Source organism: Ascaphus truei, chromosome 6 (genome assembly GCF_040206685.1).
Source record: "Ascaphus truei isolate aAscTru1 chromosome 6, aAscTru1.hap1, whole genome shotgun sequence".
NCBI classification, from domain to species: Eukaryota; Metazoa; Chordata; class Amphibia; order Anura; family Ascaphidae; genus Ascaphus; species Ascaphus truei.
In genome coordinates, this window is record NC_134488.1 from 138,593,913 (window position 1) to 138,618,901 (window position 24,989).

General features: G+C 48.5%; 1 protein-coding gene across 1 annotated transcript in view; it reads right to left on the reverse strand.

Moving 5' to 3' along the window:
* Positions 1-611: 611 nt before the first annotated feature.
* Positions 612-24,989, reverse strand: part of LOC142498181 (uncharacterized) — a 76,081-nt gene continuing 51,703 nt past the window's right edge. Inside the window, exon 8 of the mRNA XM_075606693.1 lies at positions 612-2,485. Within this exon, the coding sequence (XP_075462808.1) occupies positions 789-2,485 (1,697 nt within the window). The 3' untranslated portion in view covers positions 612-788. The remainder of the gene's footprint in view (positions 2,486-24,989) is intronic.

Here is a 24,989-nt window from a genome sequence, read left to right on the forward strand (position 1 = left end):
GGACAGGCAGAAGCAGGTATATATGTGGGAAGGGTCCAATTACCTTGCAGGGGTGTGTTCTGGTCCACCAATGGTGTCAGAGAGACACTGATCAAAAACAGCTTGCAATTAGGCTTTCCTGATGCTAGGTCTGGTTGCCGGGCAACCCGCGCGCGTGCGCGATGCGCGTCGCGACGTGATGACGTCATGCGGTTTACTCAGCAAGTCTCCGCCTGTGGGAGGCTCCAGCAGCTCCCTCACGTTCTCCTGCTTCCTGGTTGCCGAGCAACCCGTGCGCGTGTGCGCGATGCGTCTCGCGGAGCTCCGCCATCACGCCGCTGCGCCTGCACTGCCCTGGCAATGCCCTATGCAAATGATGGCTTTTTCAACCTCCCTTTTTCTTTTTGTATCCCTCACCCTCCCTTCTCATATAATTGTCGAAAGCTTTAATAAAAATAAAAGTAAAAAAAAAAACGGCCGGTGGTGGGGGGTTGGTCTGCAGCCAAACACCGGCAGCAAATTGGTCACGGCGAAACTATTCCGATTCGAAGCCAAGTGAAACTACAGACCGCTTCAGCATAATGGGGAATGCAAATTTTATTATAACCAACAGCATGGAAATATAAAACAATAACATTTTTCTACAATGAGAATTATATAAATAACCTGCATTTAAAACGTTATAACTTTTCTATCCTATTAAAAACGCTTGTTTTGGGCACCATAAAGTAAAGTCACGTTGCATTGTGTCAGCGTAACACAGACACATGTGTGCACTTATATGTGAGCGTCTTAATTGCTGGTTATCCCTAAACATGCCTGGCTTTAGAGATAGGTCTCTCCCCTGTGTGTGTCCCCTTGTGTGTGTTCAGGCTGGATAACTGACTAAATCCCTTCCCACATTCCCCACATAAATGCGGTCTCTCCCCTGTGTGTGTCATCTTGTGTGTGTCCAGGCTGGATAACACACTAAATCCCTTCCCACATTCCCCACATACATATGGTCTCTCCCCTGTGTGTGTCCTCTTGTGTATGTTCATGTTGGATAACACACTAAATCCCTTCCCACATTCCCCACATACATGGGGTCTCTCCCCTGTGTGTGTCCTCTTATGTATATTCAGGTGGGATAAGACACTAAATCCCTTTCCACATTCCCCACATACATGCGGTCTCTCCCCTGTGTGTGTCCTCTTGTGTGTGTTCAGGTGGGATAACCAACTAAATCCCTTACCACATTCCCCACATACATGCGGTCTCTGCCCTGTGTGTGTCCTCTTGTGTGTGTTCAGGTGGGATAACCGACTAAATCCCTTCCCACATTCCCCACATACATGCGGTCTCTCCCCTGTGTGTGTCATCATGTGTATGTTCAGGTGGAATAACCGACTAAATCCCTTCCCACATTCCCCACATACATGCGGTCTCTCCCCTGTGTGTGTCATCATGTGTGTGTTCAGGTGGGATAACCGACTAAATCCCTTCCCACATTCCCCACATACATGCGGTCTCTCCCCTGTGTGTGTCATCATGTGTGTGTTCAGGTGGGATAACCGACTAAATCCCTTACCACATTCCCCACATACATTCGGTCTCTCCCCTGTGTGTGTCATCTTGTGTAAGTCCAGGCTGAATAACCGACTAAATCCCTTCCCACATTCCCCACATACATATGGTCTCTCCCCTGTGTGTGTCCTCATGTGTATGTTCAGGTGGGATAACCAACTAAATCCCTTCCCACATTCCCCACATACATGCGCTATCTCCCCTGTGTGTGCCCTCATGTGTGTGTTCAGATTGGATAACCGACTAAATCCCTTCCCACATTCCCCACATACATGCGGTCTCTCCCCTGTGTGTGTCATCATGTGTGTGTTCAGGTTGGATAATCGACTAAATCCCTTCCCACATTCCCCACATACATTCGGTCTCTCCCCTGTGTGTGTCCTCTTGTGTAAGTCCAGGCTGAATAACCGACTAAATCCCTTCCCACATTCCCCACATATATATGGTCTCTCCCCTGTGTGTGTCCTCATGTGTGTGTTCAGGTTGGATAACACACTAAATCCCTTCCCACATTCCCCACAAACATGCGGTCTCTCCCCTGTGTGTCGCCTTGTGTGTGTGTTCAGGTGGGATAAACAACTAAATCCCTTCCCACATTCCCCACATACATGCGGTCTCTCCCCGGTCTGTGTCTTCTTCTGTAGGTTCTGGTCTGATAACCAAGTCAGACTCTTCCCACTTTCTCCAAAATCTTTTCCTGAGGCACCTTCTAATATACATTCTTTTGAATAAGAAGCAGTTACATTGTTTATTAATTGCCTTGACTGGTTGAAAGTTGCATTTTCTGTCATATTCATTGGAATGTTGCAAGATTGTTCTGTCCTCGTCTTTTCCATATTCTCATTTGGGTGTTTGAACTTCAGATGTTTGAGGAGGTAATCCTGACTGCTAAAAGCAACCTTGCAATCTTGGCATGGGTGGAATATTGGTGCTATCGGAACTAGACAAGAGACAAAAAAGTCACAGTTACACAAACTGTCTTACAGAATGTCATGCAGGAGAGGTAAGTTGGAATATCACAAACAGTTCAGGATGAAAGTAAACTGTAGATGTACATTGTACAAAGAAAGGGTTTAATACAACATGTGCAGCATTAGGGCCGGGAGAGCATATGTACAGGATCATACATTTAAAGTGACTCAAAATATTTAAAAATAAATCTCACTTGCTGGAAAACACCAATTAAAATGGCAGAAATCTTGTAAAATCCTTTGATACATTAAAAAAAAAAGAGGGAAAGAATCCCTTTTGAACGCACTCACAGTGTTGTGTAATGAGTTAGATACAATTAAACCTTTTATTGGTAAATAGCTGATATACCCGGCGTTGCCCGGGATGTAAATACGTAATAGGTAGAATTATTCATAAATCGTGGAACAATAGGTGACTATTTGTTGTAAAGGTTGGATAATAATGTTGAAAAGATAGATGGAAGAAAATGTAATACAATGTTTAAAAATGGTTTATTGTAAACACACCACAGTACAATGTATATTTTGGTGACATAAGTGGTGTAAAAATGTGAGGCGTGTGTCCTGCTAGGGTGTGAGGCGGCGGGTGGTTGTTCAGTACGGGTGGCGCGTGAGTAGTGAGTGCTAGCTGTGGGTGGGGGTCCTGTAGGGTGCGAGGCAGCGGGTGTGTGGTGAGTACAGGCGGTAGCTGGTCAGTGATGTCGGTGCGTAGGGGCGGGAGGCAGCGGGTGTGTGTCGAGTGTGTGGGGTGGGTGAAAGGTGGCGGGTGTGTGTCGAGTGGGGCGGGTGTGTGTTGAGTGTGTGGGGCGTGGGGGGGGGGAGTGGGGAAGGGGAGGTGAAGGGGGGGAAGGGTGGGTGAGGTGAAGGGAGGGGGGGGTGAGGAGAAGGGGGGAGGGGAGGTGAAGGGGGGAAAGGAGGTGGAGGTGAAGGTAGGGGTGGGAAGGGAGGTAGGGGGGAGGTGGTGAGGTGTAAAGGGGGAGGAGGGGTGAAATGGGGGGAGGGGAGTGAAAGGGGGAGGGGAGGTGAAAGGGGGAGGGGAGGTGAAGGGGGAAGGTGAAGGGGGGAGGGAGGTGAAGGGAGGGAGGGTGAAAAGGGCTGGAGGGGAGGTGAAGGGGGAGAAGAGGTGAAAGGAGGGGAGGTGAAAGGGGGGAGGTGAAGGGGGGTGGGGGGAGGGGAGGTGAAAGGGGTGGGGGAGGGGAGGTGAAGGGGGTGGGGGGAGGGGAGGTGAAGGGGGTGGGGGGAGGTGAAGGGGGTAGAGGAAGGGGAGGTGAAAGGGGCGGAGGGTAGGTGATAGGGGGGAGGGAGGTGAAGGGGGGGAGGTGAAGGAAGGGGTGGTGAAGGGGGGGAGGTGAAGGAAGGGAGAGGGAGGTAAAGGGCGGAAGGTGAGGGGGAGAGGAGGTGAGGGGGAGGTGAGGGGGGGAGGAGAGGTGAGGGGGGGAGGAGAGGTGAGGGGGGGGAGGAGGAGAGGTGAGGGGGGAGGAGAGGTGAAGGGGGGGAGGAGAGGTGAAGGGGGGGAGGAGAGGTGAAGGGGGAGGAGAGGTGAAGGGGGGGAGGTTAGGTGGGGGGGGAGGGTAGGTGAAGGGTGGGAGAGAAGGGAGGTGAAGGGGGGGAGGTAAGTGACAATTAATGTATCCGGCGGCTGCTTGCTCCCCCTTCCGGTCGTTTCCCCGCTGTCTCGGCTGATCGTCCGTCCGCTCCCCCCCCTCCCCCGAACCCTCCGTCTGCTGGGATGTTCAGCAGACGGAGGCGCGTGCACGCGGCGGCCCACTCCCCGCGGATCTGAGGCTGCGGCCCCGCTAGTGCTGAGCGCGCTGATGCTTAGAGCATGAGCGCCAGGTGTCCTCTGCAACTTGCGGACGTGTAGAGTGGGTCAGACTATTAGAGCACACCGGCCATGAGCCGTGGGGGGGGCGGGGGACTGACCGAGCAATCTGATTGGCCAGAGGCTGAGTGACAGACCGACGGACCAATCAGATTGCCCATAAGTACAGCCAACATACGTTTTCAAAAAAATATATAGATTAATAAAAAAATAATGAAAACAGGAGTGGTGTTAATAGATCCATGGCCAATCCCAATGAACAACACATTACTTATAAACATATACTCTAACATAATATAGCAGTGAATCAATTGCTGACCCTGATGGAAAACATATACTGATGTTCAACAGAGTCTCTTGGAGGTAATTTCCTATTCAGTAGAATATAGAGACCTGGTAGTATATACCTATAAGGGCTACGGACTCCCATTATTATAGTTAATACTGAAACTGCAGGATGTTCAAAGCAAACCCGGAGCACTAAACCTCTTAAAGGAGATAAACCAAAAGGGGTACAGACAAAAAGTTGATCTAAAAAAGGGGGTCTCTGTCTGCTAGAGGGGGGAGGGAATCAGTAGATCATACAGCTGTAACCCAGCAATATACCTTTCCCTGATATTCTGCATTACAATGAAGGGACCTGGCATGGCAAGGAGACAGCAGACTGGCCTTAGCCTTCTTTTACTAAGGGAGCCCGGTTTAATCCGTCACACCAAGTTTCCCCAAAGAAAAGAAAGACGACAATTTGTTGGAGAAAGGATCTAAGGGTTTCTATAGATGTCTTAACTGTAGAGCCTGCCGCTGTAAGGCTCATTCTATACTGTGTGCGGACGTGCACGCACATGCCCACGGTTGCCACCTCTCCGGGTTTCACCCAGAGACTTCGGGTTTGGCACCCCCTTCTCCGGGCTCCGGGTGGGCGGGTTGTTGCAGACAGGGCAGCACAGTAAGTGACTTCTCATTGCTACATCACTCACAGATCCTCTGCATTTCTCACGGGACTGTCTGTGTGCAGAACTCATTTCCTCCCTTCGCTGCCTACTACATCCGGGTCACAGCCAATGCTCTAACTGCGCATGCTCACACGCAGGGGATCATGGGAGTTGTAGTTTTTATTAGACAAGATCGATTGACACATAAGCAACACAGTAACAGTCCTAGAAAACCCTGCTAGAGAACACACACCACCCCCATATATCTTACCTTCTCTCCTCCCCCCCCCCCTCTCTTCGCCCTCCTCTCTTCTCCCCCCCTCTCTCTGCCCTCCTCTCTTCTCCCCCCTCTCTCTCACTCTCTTCTCAACCTCTCTCTCTTCTTCCCCCCCTCTCTCTCTTCTTCCCCCCTCTTCCCCCCTCTTTCTCTCTTCCCCCTTTCTCTTCTCCCCCCCCTCTCTCTCTTCTCCCCCCCTCTCTCTCCTTCCCCTCTCTCCTTCCCCCCTCTCCTCCTTGCCCCTCTCTCTCTCCTTCCCCCCCCCTCTCTCTCCTTCCCCCCTCTCTCTCCTTTCCCCCCCTCTTTTCTCCTCCCCCCCCCCCCCCTCTCTCTTCTCCCCCCCCCTCTCTCTATTCTCCCCCCCCTCTCTCTCTATTCTCCCCCCCCTCTCTCTATTCTCCTCCCCCTCTCTCTCTCTATTCTCCCCCCTCTCTCTCTCTATTCTCCCCCCTCTCTCTCTCTATTCTCCCCCCCTCTCTCTTCACAGTAAAGCTGCTTCAGTTCATCCCTTTTGATAGCAATGAGGTAACCTTGTCTTTGTTAAATTAACTCAAGTAAAGTAAACTGAGATAAACCATTGTAATAAATTAATATTGATCAGCGACGACTCCGTTTGCAACAATTGTCATCAGCGTTAGTTATAAATAATAGAAATGATGTACTATATAATTCCATATACCATTAACGCAGCAACAGCAGTCTCCCGCCATCTCCTCCTGCAACTACTGTCAATATGGCTCGTTGCCATGACAATGAGACGCCACATGATGTCACGACGTCATGCGGTGCCACGTTGTCATGGCAACTTGATGCGCGTGACATTACATAGCATCCCGTTGTCATGGCAACAGTGTCATTTAAATTTTTTTTTTAAATCTCCAGGTTGACCGTCAGTCGAAGGTGGCAACCCTGCACAGGCCGCACGCTTTTTGTGTATATGCTGTTCGCGAGTGAGGTACAGTGTGTGTGTGTGTGCACATGTATGTGTGTGTGTGTGTATGTACTGTATGTATATGTGTGTGTGTATGTTTCTAAATAAATACTTTAATAATGTTTTAATAACATTGTATACACACACACACACACATTATTTTTCTCATCCTCTCCTGTTGGCCGGTTCCACTCTCCCTGCGTGGCGCGCATGTGGCGCCATTATAGAATGGCTGACTAACCTCAGCCAACTAAACCTGCTGCGCGCGGTATAGAACCGGCCTTAGGCTAAGGCCCCGCTCCAGAGTCAGCGCGTCCGCACTGCATACAGGCGGTGCGCTGACATACACAGACCGCGATATGCGGTCTGTAGGGGAGCGGGAGCCGGAGTGGGAGGTGGGCGGGAGTGGGAGGTTTGAGCGGGAGGGGGGGCGTGGCTTGAGCGGAGTGACCCGCTACTCTCCCCCCCCCTCCCTCCACGGACTCGGGCTGGAACTGCTGATGGTAAGCAACACACACACACACACAGAGGCACTCATACACACACACACACACACACACACACACACAGAGGCAGGCACTCACGCACTCAGACACACACACACACAGGCAGGCACGCACGCACTCAGAAACACAGACACAGACAGGCACTCACACTGCTTTCACTCCACACTCCTCCCCGCTCCCCGAAGCCTCTCCTCCTCTTGAAGCCTCCCCTCCCCATTGGCTCACAGCCACACCACGTGACGCGTCAACGCTAGGGATCACCATTCTCTTATATCCCATAGCGGCTGACGTGTCACAGCGTGTAGTGCGCTGTGCCACCAGGGGGGACCGGGGACCGGCTCAGGAGGATTCCCCTGCTGGTGGGGAACTCGCGTGTGGGCCCGCCCGCGCCAACGAGCGCAGTGGGACCGAGGCCTTACACTGCTCCCTGCATCTCCCCCACACCCAGTGCTCTCACTAATCTAATAATATAATAATAATATATGAGGACTCTATTTAAAAACATATGTGGTTAAACTATATTTTTTAGGAATTACAAGTGGGATTTTAGGCCTGTACTGGCTTTTGGTCTGCATCTCATAGGGTTACAGCTATCAGTGGTTATTTATTTATTCTATTTATTTCATTCATGCTTTTTAGCTTTTATGCATATTTGAGTATATACTGTATACAAGTTTTTCTTTTGCTTTTTAATTTTCACAAATTGTGTTTCAATTTATTTTAAGGCACATAAGTCCGATGGTCGGATTGGGGTCATCTAATATACCCCATAGAGATATACATATCGTTCAGGTGGAAAGGTGTGTACAAAGCCAAGCGCACCTCACAAGCACTGTGGTGCATGTACTCTGGTGCATATTTTTTTCTAGCTCCTTCATTCTGCCTTGTGCTCTCTCCTCATGCGGCCGCTGGAAATTGCACTCGGTTCCCCTTCAGCTCTGACGTCACGATTCTCCGGTTGTCTGGGGTTGTCCACCCTCTTTGGGAAAGAATTGATGAAGATCTCCCTTATGGTGGGAGATCTTTCTTGGTCTAAAAACCACCGTATCTGGAGTTTCGATGGTTTCTGAGACTGTTCTTCTCTCATTTTTTGGTGTTACATCTCCTTTTTCTCTTCTCTCTTCTTTTTGGTTAACCTGCCCTTCTCTTTTATTTCCCTTTCATGGTGCCTGGTTTCTTTTCTAGAACCTTTTTGATTAAATCATGGGAAGGGGGGTGGGGGGTCTCCTGTCAGCTCTCTCTTTATTCTTATAGGGTGTCTCATATCTATCATTTCTATATGATAGATGGTTACTCCATTTAAGTTATTTAATTCTTGTCTAGTGTCCATATTCGCTTTTTGTTCCCTTTTACCATCTTTTTGTGTATTTTGCTACTTTCTTTTTGTAAATACCTTCTTTATAGCCTTTTCATCTTTTTTGAATTTTTTTATTTTCTGTGTTACGATGGTTTTTTGTAATGTGTCGATTTTCTTCTGTAGTTCTTTGTCCTTATCTTTAAAGGCAGGTGTCTGACCTAGACGGCCAAGTTTATCTTTCATTTCATCGATTTTCTGGTCTAGATCTTGTAAGTGTTTTTTTTTTTTTGCTTATGTAACGGGTATTCCCCCACCCAATCGCATATAGAGTGTATGTGAGGGGGGACCTATATGTTACCAGGTGTGGTTCTTTACCTGTTAGGCTCACAGGAGGCCGGAGCCTCCGCTAATGAGAGCCTGGGGTGTATCCTCTTGAACAATACTATATGGTGCAGCGCCTCCACCTGCGATGGCTCCCAGCAGAGCGGGAGTTGTTTCTCGCAGGACACATACAAATGAACACATACACTGGATGTAAAATAGCAACGGTCTTTACTATATGCAGAATGTAACTTAACACATACAATCAGCAATACACAACAAGATGCAATACACAACAAGATATATGTACCACCCTCTGCCACTAGCTGGCAGCTATAACCTTGCCCCTAACTGGGCTATAACCTCTTTAGCCCCTAACTGGGCTATACCCTTACACCCCTTCCCAACCCCGTGTCCAAAGAGTCCAAGCCCACCCAAGTGTGTGAACAGGCCTGTCACATGTGAGGAGCATGTGGAAGGTTGTAAATACCTGCCCAGGTGTCTCTACACCTGGGTGTCTTCGCAAAGGATCTACCAGCGCCGCTTGGTCCAGCGCTGATCTGTACCTCCGCGTTGGATGGGATCCCGCCGGACGTCCCACCGTAAGGACAGTCTCTGGATCAGCAACGCAGCATACAGGAACATGCAGCATACACTATACTGGGTCCCTGTGCTAAAGAACTGCACAGTGTCTCTCCCTCTCTAACGAACTGCACAGCTGAAGGGGCACAGGGTCCTTACCTAAGGGCCTGTCCCTATGAACACCCACCCTCACTAGTGGGTGTCAGGGCCTCCACTCTAGCCTGGGGATTTCTGGCCTAGGGCAGAAGCTCGCAGCTCTCTGCCCCCCTTCCTTCCCCCTCTGTATCCTTAGCCTGACTGACTCATGTGCTTCACAGTCTGCTTCCTGACTCTGCACACAACATTGTATCCAATTCCCTGCTGCAGAGAATCTGCAAGTCTCAGTGGCTGGCTGGCTGCAGGTGACATGGATCATAGGGCATTCCCCAGAGGCTGCTGGAAGATGTAGTCCACTCAGGACCTCTTTCCTATGGGGACCGCGTGCGCGATCTCTACTGCGCCTGTGCGAAGCTGTAATGGCCGCTGCAAGCTTAACTGCGCCTGCGCAACCTCCCAGAGCTCCTGCACACTTGTAATGGCCACCGCTACCCTTGCCAACCTCAGCGCATTGCGCGAACCTCACGCCAACCACAACATGGCCGCCGCGGCTATCTGCGCATGCGCAACCCTTTGTGCATGCGCGAGCATCAGGACCCCGACGGCGCCAGCCCAGAAGGCGGCGCCAACCGGGAGAAGTCGCCGTCCCCTTCCTCCACTGCCACAGGGGTAAGGCAGGGGGCAAAGAAAGATCAGGGGAACCGGGGGTGACCCCCTTACACTTAATAATAAGCTTTATTAGATCTTATGCCCCTTTTTCAAGTATATTGTGCCATTCTTTCATAAAACACTCATCCTCTCGATCAAACGAGGGTTACTTTTCCAATCTAAGACCTCATGGTATTCTTCCAAATGCTAGATACTCTTCTAGGAAGGTCTGGTCCCACCATTTTTTTGTATCTTTTATTAGTAATTTCTCTCATTTTGAAAATTCTGTTTTAATCAGATCTGTGTTGTCAACTATTTCTGATACATCACTTTCAATCACATTTTTGAGGTCTAAGTGCCTAGTTAGCCTCTTAGAAAAAACATTACTGTTCTCCATAATTTAACCAGATGGAAGGGGGCTGTTGCAGTGGTGTACCTAATGGGAATTGTCACGCTGTGCTCACCACAATCAAGGCCGGACCACGGTGCTGAGGTGGGAAAGGATATTACGCACCCACAGCCACTGGGGCGCGCCTGGTGTGTAGAGTTGGTCGGAGTAGCCAAGTTGGGGTTGGAGTGGTCGATATACTTCCTGGGGTCAGAAAAGGAGAGGTACGGAACGTTGCAGGTACTGTTAGCCGTGTCTGGGTTTAGAGAGAGCAGAGTCGTCGTAGTCTGTCTGCAGAGGTCAGGTTTAGAGAGAGCAGAGTCGTCGTAGTCCATTTGCAGAGGTTTGGTTTGGAGAAGAGTGGATCCTCGTGGAAAGCCGGGTCGTACACAGGAAGATAAGCAGAAAGACAAGGCAAGACTGTGGAGGCAGAGAAGAGGTGAGTGCAACGCAACTGGAACTATGCTCAGCCAAAGTGCCAGTAGCACAGCTGAGCATATGTAGGAGAGAGCGTCCAATGAGAAACTGCAGTGTGGAGGTAAGTGTGGAGCGAGGGCTGTGATAGGAGGAATACTTAGCACGGCTCAGGTAAGTTGGATGAGAGGGAGCCTGTGTGCTGTGCGCGTGTGTGTTGCACATGCCCCACATCGGCGCGGGGAGAAGGCCTCAAAAGGCTGAAGGTGGTGCGCGCGCACGTGTCTGTAGCAGGATGGCCGCCTGAGAGACCGGCTGAGTCAGCAGAGGCAGGAGCGGGCCTCGAGGAAACACCGGCCACCGGAGGAGGATAGCGGGCAGCGGGCCGTAGCTCCCTAAGGCCTGCGCCCGGCAGCGCGGGCGGCCACACAAGCGTTCCCCACCAGCAGGGGAATCCTCCCGAGCCGGTCCCGGTCCCCCCTCACGGCACAGCTCACTACACGCTGTGACGCGTCAGCCACTAGGGGATTCACGAGAATTGTAATCCCTAGCGTCGACGCGTCACGTGGTGTGGCCATGAGCCAATGAGGAGGGGAGGCTTCGGGAGGAGGGGTGGCTTCGGGGGGAGGGGAGGCTTCGGGGAGCGGGGAGGAGAGTGTGGAGGGAAAGCAGCGTGAGTGCCTGTCTGTCTGTGTGTGTGTATATGTGTACCTGAGTGCGTGAGTGTCTGTGTGTGTGTGTGCGCATGAGTACCTGCCTGTGTGTGTGTGCATGAGTGCCTGCCTGTGTGTGTGTGCATGAGTGTGTGTATGTGTGCCTGAGTGTCAGCATGTGAGTAGGGCAGCCCGCAGCATCTCCCGAGCCCGTGGAGGGGAGGGGGGGGGGGTAGCGGGTCCCTCCGTTTAAACCACGCCCCCCTCCGCTTAAAACACGCCCCTCCCTCCCACTCCGGCTCCCTACAGACCGCATATCGCGGTCTGTGTCTGTCAGCACCCCGCCTGTCTGCAGTGCGGGCGCGCTGACTGAGGGAGCGGGGCCTTAGCCTAAGCCTCACAGGAATGCACCGGCCACTGGAGGAGGATAGCGGGGAGTGCGCCATGGCTCCCTAAGCCTCACAGGAATGCTGCCACAGTAAAATAGACTGAGACCAAGAGCTGTAGAAGAAATAAACTGTTCGGCGCTTCCCCCAAATGTAAAAACAGTGCAACAGCACCACCTCGTGGTGAAAAGTGCTAATAGCACAAACAGAGCAGGCAATATGCACTCGTACAATGACCACTATACCAGTGAATACAGCTGTAGGTGCAGGTGAACTTGGATCTTGAGTGAGGATAAGAGAAACAGGGACTTTATATGCAATATGTAATAGAACCTTTAATACAATATACACAGAATAAAGCAGTCCCTTTGGATGCACACTCACATTTGGTAATGTCTTTCAGGGCATCAAAAGGTTTCTTTGCAAAAGTCTCGTGCTCCTCCAGACTCCGGTGGACGTCTCAGCTCCTTGGTTCTGCCTTGTGCTCTCTTCTCATGCGGCTGCTAAAAATTGCACTCGGTTCCTCTTCAGCTCTGACGTCACGATTCTCTGGTTGTCTGGGGTTGTTTCTCCTCTCTCTCGCACTACGCGTTTCGTTGGCTCATGGCCAACTTCGTCAGGAGTGATTGCTGTCAGCAATTCTCAGATTTTAACTCACATCATCAAGGGAACCCTACGGGCCTGAAATATCAAGGCATAGAACGGGTGGCTAAACATTGAAGAGGAGGCAACAGAGACATCCAATTAACACAAAAGGAAACGTATTGGATCCACAAGTTAAAAACATTAATGCTACAGGTCTGAATATTGATATTGAACTAGGGTTTTTTTCTGACTTGAGATACAAAAGGCACATGTCTCCACCTCCTGTGGACAAGGACAATTTTTACTGGTGGCACAAATTTTCAATACGATTATGACTACATTCTCTCAATGGACACCTTCCAAAAAAAAGTTTATTTTTATATATATATTCTTTTCTATATTTTTCCCCACAATTTTTAATCATTATCTATGTAATTACATTTTATGGCATTGATAGACATATTGTTTTGTGAATTTGATGGATTGAGCCTATATGGTCTATGTATTTTTATTAACATGCTGAGGAGGAGGAGATCCACATATACTGACGTTGGAACCACACGGCGTCTTTTGGAGTGATTCCTGCGGCTAACAGTTCCTGTATTACAGTTCCTGACAAGGATTTTTATCCTGACACACACATTTTACTCTGTGATTTCGTAAGTAGGATCTGTGCTTACGCGGTGTGTCATTAATACATACTTACTTCTCCATATTTGGCTATCTTTTTCATTTATAGATTTATAGTAACTTAAGCATTGTGGTCAGTGGTTTGCGCCTTTTGTTTTTTCTTTACCTTTCTATATATTGGAATTGTGTGTTTTCCTTACATTGTGGCAGCATCTACTTATACACAGGTTACTGTTTGTTAGTTATATTTGTGCACCTTTCTTTTTTCATATATATATATATATATATATATATATATATATATATATATATATATATTTTTTTTTTTTTTACATTTATATATTTTTTATTAATATTTATCTATCGTTTTAGCTTCATCCTCCGGTTGGATGTACAAATTGCTATTTAATTTTGTGAGCAAGTGCCAGACTCTATACTTTAAAAATGGGCACTTCCGGGAACTTCCGGTGACGTCACCCGGCATGGACGGCTGCTAGAGGAGCTCCTGAAACCCGCGGGTTAAACAGCGAAAAAACCCTTACTTAAACTTAAAATTTTCGGACGAAATTAGTCCCTCCGGATAGACAAACAGAAGGGGAATGTCAAAAACAAAAAAAGCGAACAACCAGCCTGTTTCTAAATTTTTCTCACCGTCTCAACGAGGGAAGGACAGCGCTATGAATCCCCAAGATGGCGGCGGACCGCATGGCGCTACCTCCCAATCTGGGAAAAAGACCCAGCCAAGCGAAAACCCCTCTACAAGCCCAGAACACACAATAACCAGGGCATATTTGGAGGAATTGATGGATGGAATGGCTGCTACGCTCAAAACCCCTGCACCTCCAATCACCCCCTGCACCTCCAATCACCCCTGCACCTCCAATCACCCCTGCACCTCACCCCCTGCACCTCACATCACCCCTCCTGCACATCACCCCCCCCCCCCTCCTGCACATCACATCCCCCCCTCCTGCACATCACATCCCCTGCACCTCACCCCCTGCACCTCACCTCACCCCCCTGCACCTCACCTCACCCCCCTGCACATATCCACGTTCGGATCAGGGGGGGGGAGCGGCCACAGAAGAGCTCAGGTGGCTGTAACTTCACCCTCCGTCCCACGTTGCGAGCGGGGGGTTGGGGGGAGGGAGAGGGAGCAAGGAGCGGGAGCGGGCCCTGCGCATGCGCGCCGGGACCGCGGGGAATCGCCGCCATTTTTTTTTTTCAAAGTTTTTTTTTTTTTCAAAGTTTTTTTTTTTTCAAAGTTTTTTTTTTTTCAAAGTTTATTTTTTTTTTTTTAAATCTCATCGAGGGCCGCACAGAGAGGCCAGGCGGGCCGCATGCGGCCCGCGGGCCGCGTGTTGTGCAGCCCTGATCTATACTATAATTCTATGTTGGATTCTGTTTTCCGTTCGTTTGTATGTCAGAAGCATCGAAATCTCACAAACGGCACCACGTAGCACCACAAAACTTTTACTGTACATTCTGCTGGGAATTTGTAGGTCAACGCAACTATTTTGAGCTTCCAATGTCACTCACCCCCCAAGTTATGGACATTCTAAGTTTCGCTATACCGATGGGGTATCCAACAGGACGCATTTTAAGTATGTACACAGTTACAGGACAGTTTGCAGCAGGCATATAAATTGGCCAAGAAAGCTTCAGCTTAATTAACAAATGGTGCTACGACCATAAGGTTCGCCATAAGGAAATTCGTTCTGGAGATGCTATTCTCCTTCGCAATCTAGGGATTCCCGGGAGGCATAAACTGGCCGACCGTTGGAGAGATAGGGTGTATGAGGTTGAATCACAGATGCATCTCCTCCTGGTTTATCGTATCAAAGACTCCGACGGCCGGGTAAAGGTATGGCATCGGAATCATCTACTTCCTATACCCCAAGTAGGAGAGGAAGAACCTGAAATAGTTGCTACTCCTCTAGATGGGGAGCCCAACTCAACAGAGGTTGGCCAGAGACTGTAATTAACACCACCTCTGAGGACTGTATGGAGGGAACCTCTCAAAGGGGCCTTCCGACCTCCGGGGCATCTCCCGAAGGAGCTATGGGTAAAGGGCCCTATGGTCAAACACAAAATAGGATGACTCCAGTGAGTCAGCATCTAGATCCACAGAGCCCATGCTTTGTGCCTCAAAGAGACTGTGTTGAGACATTGATCCCCTCAAGGGAAGAAGCTGAGCCGCAGGATTATGCTAGTTACTCTCCAGAGGGAGTGGCCAAAGAGCAGCTCCGCAGGAGCCAAAGAGATGGTCAACCTCCCATGAGGATGACTTATGATCAATTTGGGGCACCCCATTATGAGGCTCAGCAGTGGGCTCACAGTAAAGTGAGATCTGTTATCGTGATGTCCAGTAAAATGTATAATCTTATGTAGAGCTGATACATGTGATAAGTTGTATTCATATATATGCATTTTTATTGTGTAACATATGTGTGGCCCTATGGTATACGCTCCCAAGCGGGGCCGTTGGATTTTTCACCAGGGGGAGGATGTAGCCAGGTCCCCGTTTCTACCTACGGTAAGCGCTGCGGGAGGGTGTAATGATGATGCCTGCTACCCGGCACAGCGCCGGTGCTCCGGCAGCTCCCTATCAGCAGACTCTCCTCGCCGCAGCCGCAGTCTCCCTGCACACCGCAATAGCCTCCTCCCTTCCCCGCACCCGAGGTAGGGGGGGGTGGGAGGCAGGGGGATCCAGCTACATCATTATAACAGCTTGTACAGTTTAATAATGATATACATACTGTATATAGTGTCTTATGCTGTCACAGCATGGAGTCTGGGTTAAAAGTGCTAATGCTGTTTAGCATCATTCTGTAGTTATTGATCGTTTTATACTGACTGGAGCCAGCGTGGGGTTGGACAAAAAACTTCCACAACAACGATATTAATATACATATCACAATAACAATACGTATTGTGATAGAGAAACCACGTCAGAGAATGTTCTTGTAAATCTATAGAAAATATAATTTATTTAAAAATAAATATAACATTTCATCCTTCAAGCAGCAGAATTGGGGACACTTTTTTGTTTTGTTTGTTTAATTGGTTTGAAGCAGGGGGTCTCCTAAGCTGAACTGCTTTAATTTCCGCTCCGGGACCCCCTGCTTCCCGGGATACTTACCTCGGAAGGGGAGGCCGGTATCTCTTTGCAGTTTAAATGTCCCGCGTCACGGGGGCCAATAGGAAGCCACAAGGGATGATGTCACAGCTTCCTATTGGCCCATGGGAAATTTAAGCCGCTATTTTGATAACTCAACTAGCCCAGCCTGAGCTGCTACCAGCACCCACTTCCGAGGCAAGTATCTCGGGAAGCAGGGGTCCCCGGAGATTACATTATTTTGATACTAGAATTGTTAGTGTCATTGTAACAGGGACTTATCACTGTTTAAGAGAAACTGCCTTTAAATCCAGCAGTGTGCTGGTTAATTGCACACAGGCAATCAACCAGACTCCACCTGGCTGATTAGGATTCTTAGAAAGAGCCTGATGTGAGAAACAGGAGAGAGATTCCTTAGCTCACATTTGGGCTGACACATGAGAGCAGAGAAGCCTGCACAAAGGCTATGCTGAGATCAAGACACCCAGAGACCTATATTTCCTGGACACAGAGGACACAGGAACCTGCCAGAGACTTACATGGAGGGCCACCTGCTTAAGGTAGCTCCTGAGACTTTGGGATGATAGGCTGGTAATGGGAATATCCCTCCAGTTGTGCAGATAGGGTCTGGGGAAGTAAGTTAGCCCTCACACAGGGATAGTTTTTTTTTATTTTCTTGTTTTTATATATTTTGCCTGGATAAAGGAACAGGCTCAAAAAAGCCAAGATATAATTTCCCCCTAATCGGTCTCCATTATATTAACCTCTGCACACATCTCTTGCAGTCATCTTCTCATTTTTTCCCTTTTTTCCGCTCCTCATTATAACACAGATGTATTGGGAGCAAAGAATAAAAAACACATTCTTCAAACCATCTCCCTATGATTTTAATAACCTGAAATGGAACGGTTCTTATCTGCATCCTATAGATGGCGGCGCCCTTTACCGGAGACCACCGGGTGCCTTGTGCGATGTGCTCGCCCCTCCAACATATAGCCGCGCATGCGCAGGACTCAACTTGCGCATGCGCAGTGCATCTTGAGGTGCGGCTGCCATTTCAGAGGGTGTGCATGCAGTGAATATAGAGTAGCGGCGGCCATCTTCTATCTCCTCCGCAGGGGGACTACATTGCCCAGAATGCTCTAGGAGCATGGACACAGGGAGCAGCACAGCCAATAGGGATCCCCGGATCCTCTGAGGAGAGGATTGATAATTTTGCCACAGCGCGAGGAGTCATTTGGAGCCAGGACAGAGAAGGGGAAGGTAGGGTCTAGGTGTCAGTGGCACCCAGATTAGGCTAGATTACCCCCTTAGGTCCAAGATAGGCCCCACTCACCTAATAAATTGATGCTGCTTAAGAGAAAGGCCCCAGCTAAGGACATTTCCCCAGTAGCCTGATAGTAATAGGCAAGATGCCGCGCGGTGACTTGCGGCCTGTGGTCTGGGACCAGACCACCTACGTGTAAAAGACTGGAGTATCCGCAATGTACCTCAACAAAGTGCATCAATGGTTCAAGGGTAGCGCTACCATATACACTTTTGGGTGGGCCTTGTCATTGGGGAAAAGGAAATCAGGGTATTGGTGCTGAGCACTCTTTGTACTGTGGGGCAACTCATCCCACTGTGCTAGGATCCCTCACAGGTGGAGGTGCTGCACCAAGGCTGACATGTGACACCCCAGGCTCCCAGTGGTGGAGGCTCAGGCCTTCTGGTAGCCAGACAGGTAACGGCAGCACTGGTGGTTCCTTTAGTGTGGGGAAAAGGTGCTACAATTGGAGGCGCTGCTGAAATTCAGACATGTGGTGCCCGACTCAGTAGTGCAAATTAAGAAAGATATATAATGTTCTCCCCTTCCAAGCATCAGTTCCGCGACTGGGCCCTGGAACTCAATGAGTCTCCCCGCCACGTGGTCGTGGTGGGGGATGTGCCCTACTGTATGACTAAGGTCCCTCCCGGGTTTTGCTAACGTACGGCAAATAGGTCGAAAGTGGGACCCCACTTTCTGCTGGAACATTCTGCCACAAGGTACGTGAGGCGACCAGCCACGAGGTACGTGAGAACGATACTCCCAGTGCTCTACACTTTCCGGGAGCCCTGCCCCCGGGCTGCCCGGTAAGTTTCCCAGAACTGTCACTGCCCATAGCGAATTCCAGTCCGAGAATTCTACCTGAAGTACCATGTCAAGCAGAAACTCTGCATCCATCATACAGTAAACCCCCGGGAAGTACGACGCCCTACTCACAGAGTGCTAGCTACTCTATTCAGATCCCTTCCTACCCAGAGGGTATGAAAAGCGTGAAGAAAACAAGTCTGAGGGTTAAATTGCAAAATGACAAATGACTTTATTGCGTATGGGTGCACACACACACAGGAGAAAAGCTTCAACAGAAAAGCTCTCCTGCAGAAATATGGCCTAAAAGACATATTTATACCAAAATACTAAGCCCACGCCCCCTTAATGAGGTGGCCTGTGCGTCATTACATAAGCGTATAAGATAAACAAATATGAATATGAGAACATTGAGTTAATAACATAACTATAAGATTCATACTAAAAATGTATTGAATCAGCTACAAACTTATTATGCAAGCTAGTAACATTTTCTCTATATACGTGATTTCTGGGAAAGGGTGTTTTGACCATGAGACCCTTCCCCTGACTGTGAGAAGTGGCTGTTATCTCTGTCTAAGTTTCATAACAGTGGCAGCACTTCTCCAATCTCTTCAAGGTCTTGTGGTTAGTTGAAAACTTATCTTCCAGGAGCAAAGAAAAAGAAAAAAAATGTATCTTTTAAACCTCATCTCTCATTCCACATTCACGCAGACAATAGACAAAATGGATGACAAGATCAGGCACCTAAGATGGATGCTGAACAAAAATGGCTGCTTAGATGCTAGTGCTGTATACGTCAGAGCCCCCCCCCCCCCTTAATGTACTTTTTTCTCAACTTTGTCAAGTGATATTCAGTCCAGGAACCTCGCTGGAGACACCCTTTCCGGACCGAGCCCCGCGACCATCTTATACTCCCAGAGGGCACAGGGTCAGTCTAGAACCCACCTCTAGCCAAGGCCAGAACCTCACAGTTGCCTGTCCACAGGGAACTTAGCATTGGGAGTAACTCTACCACAACTGGTGGAAGCCCTAACAGAGTCCCCGCAGTCCTATCAATATTGAAAGCTAAAGGCTTTCTCGGGAATCTGGCCTACGCCCTTAGGAGAGGAAGACTTTGAAGAATGGAGGGATCATGCGGTTCAAGTGCTCCCCGAGAGGTCCTGCTCCAACGCAGTAAAGCAGCAGCGAATCATAGAGTGCCTGCGGCCTCCAGCTGCCCATTTGGTACGATTCTACAGTGAGTGTCATCCCAGTGCTGACGCACCAGCGCTAATACAGGCACCAGCGCTAATAAAGGCACTAACCAAGACCTAGGGTGTTCCGGACAATGCCATATCTCTACTGGCCCGGTTCCCCGCCCTCACACAAGCCGAGTAAAAAAGACGTGTCGGAGTTCCTTCAACGGATCCAGTTAGTCCTATAGACGCAAGTGAAAAAGAAGTTTATCCCAATGTCCAAGGCCAACGGTCTTCGAATCGAGCAACTTCTGCAGGGCGCTTTGCCTATGCACCCGGTCGCCATACGAATCAGTTGCACCCTCTCTCCGGAACAGTCTCTCAATTTTGAAGACCTGATGGATAGAGTGCAAGCTCAAGGGGTATCTTACGTGGTCATATGTCCAAACCACCTTGTGACTCTGCCAAAGGATAAAGGCCTGCTACTTCCGCCAAGGAGTACCACAAGGAAGAGGACCAAGGGGCATCAGTTACAAAGCCTAAAGAGACAAAGTGTTCAATACACCTCTCCTCTAGTGGCGCCTGTCCCCGCCACCAGGATGTCTAGGAGCTCGGCTCCTCATTCCGGTTTTGACACCAACCGCGATACCTGCTGCCTTAATTGTGGCCATTTCTCTAAAAACTGTCCGAAGCCCAAAAGATCCAACCTGAGGGTCATGACCCTCACGGCGCAATTGACAGAGACAACTTCTACGTCCACGGAAAGCTCTCCTGCGCCTAGCCCCAAAGAAGCACCCCCATCAGAGGCTTACAGTCGCGTGGGGCCTGTCGCAACCATACGGGTCCTCGTGGAGGGTATATATTCCTCGGCCTTGCTGGATACCAGATCACAGGTGACAATCATCTACCGGCCTTTCTATGACCAGCACTTAAAACATCTGCCCTTGCAGTCAGCCAAGAGGATGAAGCTGTGGGGTTTCAGCCAGGAAGATTACCCCATCCATGGTGTGGTGCAAGTACGGGTAAATATACCGCAGCTGAACACCAACAAGACTCATCCCATGGAAGTGGAGGCCCTGATATATCCCGAGCCTTCAGAACACCGAGTTATCCAATCATACTATTGACCAACGCCAATATGGTGTGGGCCGTGATCCGGGCGTATCTTCACAAGGCGGGCGAATTACCCCCATCCTCGCTACCGATCCATCCGGTACTGAAAGATGAGTGCTATCGGATTTCTGCGCATGAAGAGTATGGTGTGATCTTCAATCACGAAGAGGGGTTGATCGAGATTCCACCAGGGGGAGTGAGACACATGACTGCAGCAGTCCATTATCTAGGATGTGATAAAGATGACCGGTACGTCTCTCTGGAGACCACCCACGTAGAAGAGGCCAAAGGAGGCTACTAGATGGTCCCAGAGATACAGGAATGGAAATCTTCCATCCCAAAGAAAATTACAGTAACGATCCAAAACATCTCCCTTCACACGGTACCATTTGACGTTGGGCAGAGACTGGTTCGGATATACCCGGTCAAAACCGTAGAGACTATGGCGCATGGGAACGCCACTATAGAACGAGACGAGCCTGATGAGTTGCAGTTTGATGTCGGGGAATCGACCCTGTCAGAATACTGGAAGAGATGCCTGTCAAGGGAGAGGGGGTTTGGCCCGGGATTAAAGGGCTTACACCCCATTTGGCCACCCCCTGCTCTCACTTGGGGAGCAAGGGGTTAACTGGACTGGGGTCCAGTAATATGTTTTTATCTTGCTTCAGACTCCTAATGTATATTCCCCTGTAAAAATGTATTGTTTCTGTTCCAGTGTTTGCACTGGAACATGCACTGGGATTGATGCGGGAGGCTTAAGGGGTTAATGAGCTACAGTTTAGGAAAATACAAATATGTGTGGTGTCTTTTCAGAAATATCTGGGCTTCAAAGGGCTTGATTGAAGTTGGGTGTGACAAGTACAGAGGGGGTTTAGTGTACAGTATGTTAATACCTAATTGGCAGACCAAGGGTATATTGCTGGTAGAGACAGCTAGGACCCAGGTCTGGAGCATTGGGTGTGAAATATAGCACCTGTTACAAATGTTCTCTACACACGAGGCCCAGCTTCAAAGGATTTCTTGACAAGGGGTTATGGGGGCCAGGGGTGCGGTTACACAAGGAGATATCAGAATAAGTGACCTTATTAAATATAAGAATATTATGAGATGAACATTTTAGCTGAACATGCTAAAAATTACATATGTGTATCCGTGGGACCGAGCCACGAATAATGATTACAGACACATGATGTCTAGCAGGTACTAAGAGACAGATATTAATATCTCTCTTAATTTTAGTATTACCCGGTAATATTTAGTCTTATTGGGAGCGTCATGCGTGCCGGAATGTATTAATATGTCTCACGTGCCAGTAAGCACTACTGAACTGAAGTTATGAAGTTATTTAGAAAGGAAAAGCAGTTTTTAAACGTCCTTGGGTGGGAGGAGATTTACTCTGGGGAAGACTGTCAACCTCACCACTGATTTATGAGAGGGGCTGGGTTTAGGTTGTGTTCAATGGGAAATAATTGTATATAAACAAGGCTCAGTGTATGGCTATTGTCTTTGTGATTTTCAAGATTGCTGTATGAACTGCCAGTCCAGATTTGACTGTTTCATCATTCCATCTTAAGTAAGTGTCTATATTTTGTCTGTTATTTGTATATCTTGTGTGTTCACCTTTTTCAAGGAATATACTATATTTTATCATATCTCAGCCGTGTACAGTTCAACCCAGGTATTTTTGGTGTAAATGATATCTTGTCATAAGTTACCGTGACACGCATAGAATTAACTGGTGGCAGCGGGGGGACTGAACTGAACCTGTAATACAGTGTACTGCGGGACTCTGTAATACAGTTGGAACTCGGGTGAATTGCGAGTTCCTAAGGCTAAAGATATTGGACACACAGTGTACAACATATAACACAAGATATGGCACCTCCTCACTGTTACCCTACTTGTGAGAAGCATTGCCTCCAGAACCAAAGTACCGGCCATCCGGGTGACTGGAGCCGGGCACCGAGACCGGAGGAGTGCATCAAGTCGGCGCGGGGACCGGCAGCCGGCAAGGCTGAGAGAGAGACGGCGATCGGTGAGCATGAAACCCGGCCGGCTGAGCAAAGAACCACCGCTGCAGCCGCCGTAACCATCAAACCGCCCGGAGTGCAGGGAATGGACCCAGCTCCGGGACGGCAGAGACATGGGGAGGGAGCGAGTGGTTGTCACGGTAGCTTATGACAAGATATAATGAACACCAAATATCTGGGTTGAACTGAACGAGGCTTAGATATAATAAAATATAATTTATTCCTTAAATAAGGTGAACACAGCAATATAGTACAATTAACAGACAAGAAGGTAACACTTACTTAGGGTTGGGGGGATGGAGAAGTATCCAATAGCAATTCTCCAACAGTCCAGTGACATTCAAGATGGAATCAGAAGCATAACTCCAGCACAACTAAAAACTGTAGGGTTGACACAGTTTATATACCTGTGCAACCCTATTCTTAACATTGAACACAGCCTATTGGTGAACAATTATCTAACGTGGAGACACAGACTAACAGACTAACCCATGCCCTCAGGTAACAGAGTATGTTGATTGACTAATACTTAATCCCTAGACATTGGGTAACAATCAAGGCAGTTAACTTTTGATCACCGTGCTTAGGCCATCAGCCGTCTGCCCTTCAGGACCTATGTAACTGTACTTGTAACCATGTATTATTTGTTTTACTCTGTGCCCAGGACATACTTGAAAATGAGAGGTAACTATCAATGTATTACTTCCTGGTAAAATATTTTATAAATAAATAAATATTAGCCTAGCAAATGGCGTCTGCATTTTCAGAACAGATCCAAAATAAAATACATATACACTTTAATATCTACACATATTAATAAATTCCATTCTGGTGGGCTCAGTGGGTCGACCTTTGCCAGTTTTTAATGCCTACAGTGACTCCACATATTGGCCAAATATGAACTCTCTGCGATCTCCAGAACTGGAGATACAGAAATGCACTTTAAAACATTAAAATACATGCTTATACCCCCACTAACCAAGTTTGAAAAGCTCTGTCTAGTTGAGACGGATACCAGGGGACTCATATCGCTGTTGTACAGAGAGGTGATCGGTTTAGGAGTACAAGCTGACCACAAACTGAGGTACATGGATCAGTGGGAGAGAGATCTAGGTGAAGTTCTAGAGACTGAGGAGTAGGCTAGAATAATTACGGCATCTGCCAAGAGCTCTATATGCACAACTTTAAGGGAAAACGCATATAAAGTTTTAATGCGATGGTATCACACTCCCTTGAAATTATCTAAATTCGTACCAGGGTACTCCCCCCTGTGCCCTAGACAGTGCGGAGCAACGGCTGATCTGCTACATATGCTGTGGTCTTGCCCGAGGATTAGACCGCTTTGGCGAAAAATCAGAGATTGGCTTGAGAAGATTCTAAATCTTAAAATTTCCATGGACCCATGGCGGTTTCTGCTGAACAGACCGTCCATGGGGTGGACTAAATCAAGTAATAAACTAGTTGCTTATTTCGCAACAGCTACTCGGTGCGAGATCGCAGCACTATGGAAGCAACCCGAAATTCCTCTAATTCCCAAGATTCGGAACAGAATTTGGTTTGTATGCCAGATGGAGAAATTAACAAGTCTAGTTAATGACACTGGCGAAATTTATCTGAAAACCTGGACACCTTGGTTGGACCAGAGGGACATCCCGGGAGTAGGAAGAGATACTATCCTGCTTTGATAGTAATAGATGCGTTTTCCCTTGAATAACGCTGAGTGTAGGAATCACGCAGGACACAAAGTGCCAAGAACACCCGCGGCAAGCTCGTGAGGTGGGTATCTAAGACATTGAGTGGATAAGTTCCCCTGGAGGGGCTAAGGATAGAACAACCTTTAGGAGTGGAAACTCCACGATTCTATTAGTCCTAGTGGGATTGACTCCCGCACCACACCACCCTCCCCCCCTTCCCTGTCCCCTCTCTCCCCTACATCCCCCCCCCCCTTTTATTTTATTTTTATTTTTCTGTTGGCTGTATCCCAATATCTGTTTGTGAGAAATGTTAGTTTGTAACACAATTTCTTTGTACAATGTATGGTGAAGATTTTGTTGTACATGTTCTTTGCTGAAAAACTCAATAAAACCAAAGTTATAAAAAAAAATACATGCTTATAATGAAACAGTGGAACATACATTTTCAAGGTACAACAAGGTGCAAACCTCATCCCTGGACCGCAGTCCAGTTAACCTCTTGTCTCTCTGGTGAAGTCAGGGGATGGCCATATGGGGTGCAACCCCTTTAATACCGGGCCACCCCCTTTCTCCCTCTACACCTCCCCTTCTTAATGGGTGACCTGTGGCCCACTGGCCCTAACGGGGAGTGGGGCACTGCTGGCACCCTTAATGAACTCAGTCTCAGAGGGATTGTCCTGACGTGAAAGTCCATCAGCATTGCGGTTTTCACTACCCTTTTTGTGCTGAATAGTAAACTCAAATTCTTGCAAGGCCAAGCTC